The sequence below is a fragment of the Molothrus ater genome, chromosome 3 (genome assembly GCF_012460135.2).
Source record: "Molothrus ater isolate BHLD 08-10-18 breed brown headed cowbird chromosome 3, BPBGC_Mater_1.1, whole genome shotgun sequence".
NCBI classification, from domain to species: domain Eukaryota; kingdom Metazoa; phylum Chordata; class Aves; order Passeriformes; family Icteridae; genus Molothrus; species Molothrus ater.
Genome location: NC_050480.2, coordinates 43,107,512 through 43,117,238, shown reverse-complemented (window position 1 = coordinate 43,117,238; position 9,727 = coordinate 43,107,512). Strand labels below are relative to the sequence as shown.

Genomic DNA, 9,727 nt, shown 5'->3' with positions numbered 1-9,727 from the left:
AACTTTGGTATTTACTCTAGTTGCAGAACCGTTGGCAGACCTGTGTGAAATGGCTTCAGTAAAAGCAGGACTGCTGGGATCTACACTATTGCTAAACTCAAACCAAAACAAAATGTGTATCTTCACAGTTCTTCCTGTTGAGATCAGAAGTAGAAGTAATAACTACAGTGAAGGACATTGTTCTCAAATTATTTGGGATGTTAAGTAGAATGGGAAAGTGCTTGGAAGTATTTCTTGAATAGTTTCTGTAAACATTCCTTGAATAACTTTCCTGTGTCTAGGGTTGATGAGTGTTTAAGAAGATAGGGACATTTCCTAGAAAAATAGTTTTGTCTTCCCTTTTGTTTGTTAGAAATCCCATAGAGGCTGGGGAAACAAAATTTCAGTTCCATGTTAAGACTTCAAAAGAAGCAAAGAAAATTTCAGAGGAACATCTGGAACTTACCCCCCAACTTGACACACTTTCAGTTTGGCCATGACTCACTGTTCTGGACATATATTCTGGACATGTAAATGCGATCAGCAGCTGGCAAGGGATGCTTCTTTGGCTGACTATTGTGCTGCTGTAAGGTATCAGATAAACAAAAAGCAAATTTCAGTTAGGACTCTTGTTGCAATTAGTGCTTTCCTTGATAAAGACCTTGACTGTATCAAGCCTTACTAAATTCACATGGCATGTGTGTAATTAACAGAATTTAATCAACAACTAAAAATTTGAAAAAAGGATGCAAATAAGAAGTGGTGTTGTAATAGTGATGAATACCAGGGAAGTATCAGGTTAGCAAATCTGCTGCTCTCATTGAAAATGAACCAAATCCCCTACTGATAAAAGGTTTTGATAATGGTGAATGTGCTCCAATATTTTGTTATTAAAAATGGGTATGTAGGAAATGTACTGAAGTACCTTGAATTTGTGTTCTTGTCTTTTCATTGAGCCCTGTGAAGGCTGTTTTGAAGGTTGTTTTGAAGAAACCCTATACATGTATTCCACTTTACAAATAAAGCCACACAATGTTTGGAGGGCTGTAGAGTAACACCACAGAGGCAGCAGGAGATGAGAGACCTGCAACAGTCAAAAGACTGTTAACAGATTTTCATACATACAGTAATTCCATTGCTGACTCTTATTAGAGTTACGGATAAGAAAATCAAAACTGCATGCCATGGTACATCAGAGCTTCCCTCATACTGTGTTTGATGTTAGCAAGGTTTGACAATACATCCTGAAGCGTTTCCTTCCCTACATATGCCATTAAATTTTGATCCTTACCTTAGTCTTATCCTAATGTTGACACCAGCTGTCAGGAGTAAGCAAACAAAATGTTGAGGACTGCAATGTAGAGAAGATCAAACATGATCTGATGGCTTCTATCTAAACTTTTATGTCTGGCATGTTCCTGTGGACAAGAACTCTAGGCAATAGAGGTACCCATGGAGAGGATGATCAGGGGTGATGAGAAGGAAACACAGATGTACAGGAATTTCCATATTTTATTTTTTTTATTGAATGAAGGTAGAGTTACATGGAAAAGGATACAGAGAAGGAAACAGGTTCATAGAGGCAGGAAGAGGATAAACCATGCAGAGTCCAGCAGACAATGATCAGAACTTTAGTGTGATATCAAGGATGAGAACAAATCAGTGAAAGTGTCTGAGAAGTGTTAGGAGTTTTTCTTAATGATAAGTAGGGCAAGATGAATTTTAAAGATGGCATGAAATATGTGATGAGAAACTGGAAGAGGCTAGGCATTAAGATGAAAGGCATGATAGGAGAGTAGAAGAAGATATCTCTGAAATAAGGTTCTGGACATCATGTTGGCATAGAAATTTAGGGAGGAGTCAAAGGTTAAGTACTCTCTACATAAGCATAAGGGACAGGAAAAATACTGAATCTGCCAACAGTAAAAGACAAAAGAAAAAGGGCTGGAATATCTTTGACGCCAAGGGAGTTTCTTTCAATCATGATACCACTAAACTTTCCAAATGCCTCTGCAAATATTTGTTGAAGCATGACTTATCTTCTTTCAAAAACATTTTTGCATTCCAAGTGATAATACAGTTAGAGTCCTCTGCATGGGTTTCCATTCCACAACCATTTTTGAGGTGACTAATTCTCATGGAATTTCAGAGGATTTGACAATTTAAATACCGTTACTTCCTTTTAAAAACCTGCTACCTTCTGCTAATAGGTACAGAGAGAACATAAAGGCATGAAATTTTCAGGCTAATAACCAAAATGTTTGTAAAACATCTATATTTGGAATAAAAATATATAATAGACATCTGAAATTGTTTTAGTTAACATTTTAATTTTATAGGGTTTCTTTGTTGTTTCAGGAGGAAAGGTGGGTTTTTTTGGCTTTGGGGTTTTTTATTCTCTGTACCTGAATCAATCTTTAAATGTTCATTTAGTTAGGAGTAATATGTATCTCAGATGTTATTTAATCACTTCCTCTACCAAGCCATGTTATTTTAAACAATTGGTAAATGAATCACTTGCAGAGGTCTCTGCAAGACTGAAGATTAATACTGCTTTCCCCAGCATGAGACACTCAAATTTATCCTCTAGAAAACAATAGAGAACATAGAATACACTTCTGGGAATATGCAAGCAATTCTGTAAGTCAGGGGAGGTTTACATTACGATTGCCATATAAAATTCAGACAAGTGAAATCATAAAAGCCAAATGAAAGCAAAAACAGTTTAATGCAGGTGAATGTCAATGCCAAACAAGGAAAAGACAGTGAAGTTGCAGCTTGTCTTGGTGACTTCAACATACCTGCATGCCTACAAGGGATTAAACATGAGGGAAGAACCCCAGTGTGAACAAAACTGAAATTAAAATTCAGCAGTATACTGACTGAAAGAGAGGATGGAAAATGGAAGCAGCTATCTGGTAGCAAACATTAGCTATAGCAGATGTGATTGCCATTAGCTCTAAATGCATGCTAAATTAAAGCCAACATCTGTTCTCACAGAGATGGCCTCAGTCATTTTAAAAGAAATGTAAATTTGAAATCAAAACTTTAGAAAAGGCTTAAAAGGCAGGGTTTGGTAGAGTTAGAGAAGCTTGCTGTCTGCCATGGCAAAAGATAACTATGGGCAAATGTTCCCAGTCCTAAATGGACATTCTACAGCTCTGAATGAGTGGCGTTACACAGCCACTGGTGAAGGTCTTGCATGTAGAAGTCTTTAAATGAAACCTTTTAAAGGTCTACATACAGGGTTCAATTCTTTGACTTCTTTTTAGACAATCAAAGACAAGCAAGTAGTAAATGCTGATGACAAATGCTAAGAAAAAGGAAGCAAAGTTATAAAGATTTCTAAACAATGACTAACATCTAAATAATGACTGAGCAGCACTTACACAAAGAGAAACAAAATTACTACAATACCAGGCATCACAAAATACTGGGACCTAGAAGAACGAAATTAGTAAGAGCAAGTCAAAAGTTCAATTGCACTGTTACCAAGGCTGGATGGAATTTCAGAGAACTGAGGAAAAGGATTTCCAAAATGATGAAAGGATTACAAGTAGTAAAATAAGTGGTAGGAAGTGTCATCATAGAAATCACAGAGAAGAATCTGTGTCATCTAATCAGAGTGCTGAGGAATAAAAAAAAATGGAGTGGAGGAAACCTACCTGGCTGGGATTTCTTAGCAGTGTTCTTGGCCTTCAAGTAATAAGATTTGTAAGAAGTACTAGTAGCAGGAAAATATTACAATAGAAAGGGAAGAGTGCCAGAAGCTATCAGTATTTAGTATTCTGCTTTTCCCATCGCATTATCAGTTACATAGTAGTGGCTATCTAGATTTGATTTAGTAAATAGTATGCTGAAATAACTGTTAAAAAAACAGTTACAGCAACAGCCATAAAATCTGAATTAATGTGTAGATCTAAGTGTTTATTTCTTGTTTTGGGTCTTGTTGTAAAACATGAATTTAATTTTATTTGGGCAGATTTAACCACCCTAAACTTAAGCAATGAAACTATGTTTTTAAACACCTATCTAACATATCTCTAAAATATCATACAGATTTCAAGCAATCTTGTTAAAGTAACAAGTCTAAAGTAAGAAGTCAGGTGGCTTTGTTTAGTGAGGATCTATAAGTTTAGATAATTACTTCTCACCTTTTAATTTTGCTGTAGTAAAGTTTAAAGTTTACAACAACATAAAACTTGAAGTAACTGTAGTTTACTGTTTAAAAGTGTGCAGCAAGGAAATTTTTAGATGTAATGAGTCAATGAGACCATGTATCCTTAAGTATTTATGTTACTTCTGGGACAGCTGTGCAAGAATTGCAGTGTATATGCTATTATTTGCTTCTCCCAGCATATTGTCATATCCCCTGCACAAACATCATCTGTGCAATTCAGCCCTTACAGTTTAGAAACTATGAAAGAATGGTGTAATACCTCCATTAGAGACATCTCTTATTAAAACTCTGATCTTAACTACTTGATAACAGGGGTACAGGATACAAGTTATAATAACAAAACTGGCTAGCTAGGTGTAGATTACTATAGGAATTGTACAAAAGGGAGGTGTAGATTACTATAGGAATTGTACAAAAGGGAGTTTGCTGCGGCCATTTAAAAATATTTTATATTGGTAATTAATATCTCTGTTTTGTTCTGTTGTGTTGACATAAAATCCTCTTGTCATTAGCAGCTATTTCTTGCTAAGATAATGGTTTATGAGTTTCGAATAATAAAGTTCTTTCCCATTTTTGTTGACTGAGAGTTGCTGTTCGAATGTTAAGTAAAAATTAATTTACTCTCACAACAAGATAGTAACATCTGAAAAGACTATTATCCCTGGGGGCAGAAACTACCTGCTAATCTCTTCATGCAATAATCACTACCTGGAGTATATATTTGAAAAGAAACAAACAAGCTAAGCCATGCAAGCATGATGCTGCAGTTTTGTTCTAGTGTAATGTCTTCTATTGTCTTCCTAGTATGCATTTTTTGTCATTTTCATTGTTCTCCTGATAAAATTATAAATGCTATTACACAGTAAACATTAGAAATGTTATTCCAAATAAAATCAGCTGAAAAGAGATTAATTTCATTATTTAAACAAAAGAAATATTGTCCTACCATATTTGCTTCTGGAAATTGAAAATGGAATAGGGGATAGAAAAAAGACTGGAAATTTGCCCTTGAGTTTCAACCTGTTTGGAACTGAAAATAAACTTTTAGTTTTGAAATAAAATTTTCTTTAAAAATGTTCTTCAAACTGTGCACTTGTAGCATTAGCATCTCATTTAAATAGCCACACAGTAAAAATGGTTGGTCAGCATTGTATTTTAATGATAGTTTTGCTGATGAGAAGTGCAAGACATTACTCCATCAATAAAATCAGAATAACTGCCATGTATAAATGACAGTTGGAATCCATCTTTATCAAAGAAGTCCATGGCATTGGAAGAAAAAGGAAAAAATAAATTGTTCTAAAATTGTAGCTGATGAAAGAAACCCTAAATAAGATTTAGGAATTGCTCTGGCCAGAGATTCCTTTGGTATATAGGTAATTTCAGCTGCTTACCTTTAGATTAAAAATATTACTAGTGGTTTTTAGAAGGTCAACACTAGATACTTCAATAATCCTCACAGATGTTCATGCTTTAAATAGGAGAGGTGCTGTCATTCCTACAAAATAAACACATAGTAGGAGGTAAAGGAAAAAGCTCCTCCAAGATGTTAAAGTGTAAATACTGGCTCTTGTAATAAAGTACATGGAAAATTACAGTGAGAAATGAAAAAGTTGTGTAAAAAAGTCAGATTGTAAATTATAAAGAAAAGGAGAGTGGATAAATCTGTCATTTAACCCTGAAGATAACTGTCCTAATTGAGGAGATAGTTAGCAATGTAAAGCTGACATAGGAGATGAACTACTCAAAGAGGGGAAAAGGGGGGGGGGGGGGGGTACACGAGACTAAAAACTAAGGCAAGAATTCAAGTCAAAAAGCACCTCTAAAATTTAGGATCAGCACACGGACTCTAGAAAAACCTCTGTAGTTAAACAGAAGACATTAAGTTCAATGATCAAACTGGAAGCCATAAAAAGCAAACCTGAAATCAAAAGCAGACATCAGTTCAACTATTTTAATGGCAAAGGAGACATGGCAAATTTCTCATTACTTCACATCTTTACATCATGACATAATATGCTCATTTGTTCTAAGTTTCTGGACTGTGGGTGCTGACCCCACCTCTTTCCCTAGAGTCAGAGAATGCAATCAGGGAGTTGTGAAGCATTGAAGATTTACTATGCTCTTCCCTACTCCTTGCATACCCTTAGTCTTCAAGGTCAAGTGAATTCCATCCACCTCTTAAAGCTTGCCCAGATTATACAGATTCACTATCACCAATAATTCTTACACTATTCAATAATAAATTGTGAAAATCTGACTTAAATGAAACTTCAACCTAAGAAACTCTAAAAGGACTCATCCAGTTCTGGTTACTGTATTTAGTGATGGAAAAGGGAAATAAATACATCATTATACTGACTAGCTGATAAAATTCTGTGATGCTACTAGCTGTGACTATATGTTCTAAGTAACTAATTCTAATGAAAAGGAAGCTTGGAAATTTTCAGGAGGAATAAAACCTTCTGTTTGGTTAGGAATGAATTTTGTACTTGGCTGTTCTGGTATCATGATATTACGTCTACCCTGGACTACTTTTGTTGGTACTGGCTGCTTTTGCTGCTTCTGTCTTAATTTCTCCTTTGACAGAAATTTATGCTTCATGTGCTCTTTGGATTATTTTTGTGTTAAGATACTGACACTCAAGTCAGGCTGTAGACACCATTTGTTAGAGATTCAAATAGTAATTTATTTTAAAAATCTCATAACTAAATTCACTGGTAATAAATGTACATGATAAAATCTTAAATTTAGTGTAACTAAATGTAATAGGATTTATAAAGTTCAAATATTGTATCTTAATCCAGATAGTGAAAACTTATAATTACATTGTATATCCTGGGAGTTTGTTTATTACAAGTTCACTGATGTCTTTGTACTGATTAGGGCCATGTAGTTTTTCCAGAAAATCATCTTCTTCGTCTGACCTACTGTTTTCCAGAACACTAAATTCAAGATCAGACATGTTAGATGGCAAGTAAGAGCTAACTTGAGTTACTGACTGCTTTTGTCCTGCAGAGGTCTGCCCCTTTCCTGTATTCAGATCAGTATCAGATTTAACTTGTTTGCTTCTTGGTGAAGATATTTCTTTAATGTGTCGATCACCCCTGTTCTCTTCCTTACTCATCTGTTGGGCTTTCTGCTCTTCATCTTCTAATAATGATGCCTCCATTTCAGCAAGGTTAAGTGAATCAGCAGATTCAGCACTAGTTCCCATGCTGGTTTTAAAGTCACAGTTTCTCCTCAAAGACTGGACTGGAGATGAAGCTGAAGGAACTGGCACAAGATCTGAAGTACTCTGAGCTCTTTGACTTGTCTTTGAAATTCGGGATCTTCTGGATTCTGACTCTGTATCTGACCTATCTTGCTTTGGTCTTTCAAGCCACAGAGGCTCAGGACTGCTGTCACAAACTTTGGAGTCTCTACCTGTACTCTCAGCATTGGTGAAAGCTTCTGAACAAACTGTGTTCTCTGGACTAGCAACAAAGTCATCAGAATATATGAATTCAGAGTTATTTTCAACACTCCTGCTGGGGCTCAGTTTATGACCACTCACAACAGATACATCATCATGCTCCATGGTTTTATGATGGATTAAGTTTATTGCATCGTTGTAACTTCCTTTTGCATTAGCATCTGATGGGAATGCTGCTGGGAGTTGAGCTTTTGCATACTTTTCCTCATGAGCAGATTTTAACAGAGTTTCCTCTGGTAAGGGCGCTGTAATGATTGAATCGTTCTTGGATAGACTTGCAATAGACTGTTTCTGCAGGCCAGGGGATTTATCTCCTGTCACAGAAATTGACTCTGAGAGAGCACTGTTTTCTAATGAAGTCTGAACAATTTTATCCAACTGATTATTCCGCTTTGAACTGCCTCCTGTGCTACAATGCCTGCAAGACACCACATGCTGTTCTTCAGTATTTCTGACCAGTTTTCTCTTGGGTAAGGGGCTTCTCCCGTTCAGCATCTCCATTTGCTTTTTTCTGTACTGCTCCCTCCTTTCATGAATTATCAGCTTATCCGGGTTGGTCTTCTGTAGCCGTAGCCTCAGTGTATTTGTCAGCCCATACAACAATTTCTTTCTGGGAGGTCTGTTCTCCTTAGCTTTGCAGCTCCTTTCACAGGCTGGCTGTTCCTCAGGTACAGCTTTCTTGGGTCGTCTCCCAACCCCAGAAGACTCTGGGGAGGTGGCCTTTTGACTGCCTTGTTTGAACGGAGGGCTCGGGACTTCACTGCTCCTGCTAGGCCCCACAGGTGTCTCTGCAGGCCTCAGGGCAGCAGAGTGACTGGGAGGCTGTGAGGCCGTGTCCCCACTCCCTGGGGGCTGGTAGAGCCAGGCAAGATGGGGGTGGACAGCAGGAGCAGGCACAGCGCTGCGGGTGAGCACCGACAGCTCTGCCAGCAAGGCACTGAGCAGTGGCAGCTGCACCGGGGCGTGCTGGGGCTCTCGAGGGGTGGCGGGGTGCAGCAGCGAGGGCCCAGCACTGGGACGCGGTGGGCTGTGGCCCTTGTCCTTCTCCTGCGGTCTCTGCGGCTCGACATGCTCCCACTGCCTTACTGCTGCTGGCGGCCGCTGATGCTCAGCCGGCTCACGGCTGTAATAGAGCAGCGGAGGGCAAAAGACGTTGCCTTCCAGCTGCTCACCCTCCTCCTCCTCCTCTTCCTTCTCCTCCTTCTCCTCCTCCTCGTCTCGCGGTTCCGGGGTGGTGGCAGGCGGTGTGGCAGTGCGGGGGCTGGCGGGACGCGCCCCACCGGCCTCCAGGCTGCTGAGGCGGTAACCGGCCTCCAGGCTGCTGAGGCGGTAGCGCAGGACCAGCTCCCCGACGGGCCGGCCCGTGCTGTCCCGCAGCGCGAAGCGGCCGCGGCGGCCGCAGGAGGAGGGCGCCCCGGGCCGCTGCAGCAGCTCGGCGGCGGGGGTCAAGGACACGGCGCAGCTGCCCAGGAGGCGGGGCGGTCCCGGGGCGAGCCCGGCGGGCAGCGCTAGGAGCAGGGCGCGGAGCGGGCGGCGGCGGAGCGCGGCGAAAAGCGCGTCCGGTCGCCAGCGGAACAGGCAGCGCTTGCCGCGGCCGAAGGGGAAGGGCTGCCCCGGCCGCAGGGGCGGCGCGGCGGCGGCGGGGCGCAGCACGAGGGTGGGGAAGTCCAAGAGGCGCAGCGCCACGGCCGGGTGTTCCGCAGGCCCCGGGAGCTCCACGGGCCCCTGGGGCTCCGCCACCCGCAGCGCCTCCACCAGCAGTTCCAGCGCGAACAGCCGCTCCATGCCGCCCGCGGGCCCCACTCTCGCGAGAGGCCCGTGTGTGTGCGTGTTGCAGGCGAGGCCGGCCGCTCTCTCGCGAGAGTCGCGTCCCAGCCTCGCTGCCTGCGCGGCGCATCCAGGGGGCCGCGGGCTCCCAGCCGGCAGGGACCTCGGGCCCGGGGCCTTCAGGGCTGCTCGGCCCCGCGTCCCACCGGCGGGGGGTGTGCCTCCAGCGGCTCCAGTGTGCCTCCTGCAACCATGTTGGTCGCCTGCCCTGCTGGCTGGCTGGGGGGCAGCGGTCGTAGCCCACGGAAATAAGTGCTCCCCGGTGT

General features: G+C 41.4%; 1 protein-coding gene across 1 annotated transcript; it reads right to left on the bottom strand.

Annotated features, from left to right (window-relative positions):
- Positions 1-5,300: 5,300 nt before the first annotated feature.
- On the bottom strand, positions 5,301-9,419 carry MAP10 (microtubule associated protein 10). The gene has a single exon (XM_036381437.2). It carries the CDS (start codon positions 9,417-9,419, stop codon positions 6,984-6,986), a length of 2,436 nt encoding a protein of 811 aa, XP_036237330.1. The 3' UTR covers positions 5,301-6,983.
- Between the last annotated feature and the right edge of the window lie 308 nt (positions 9,420-9,727).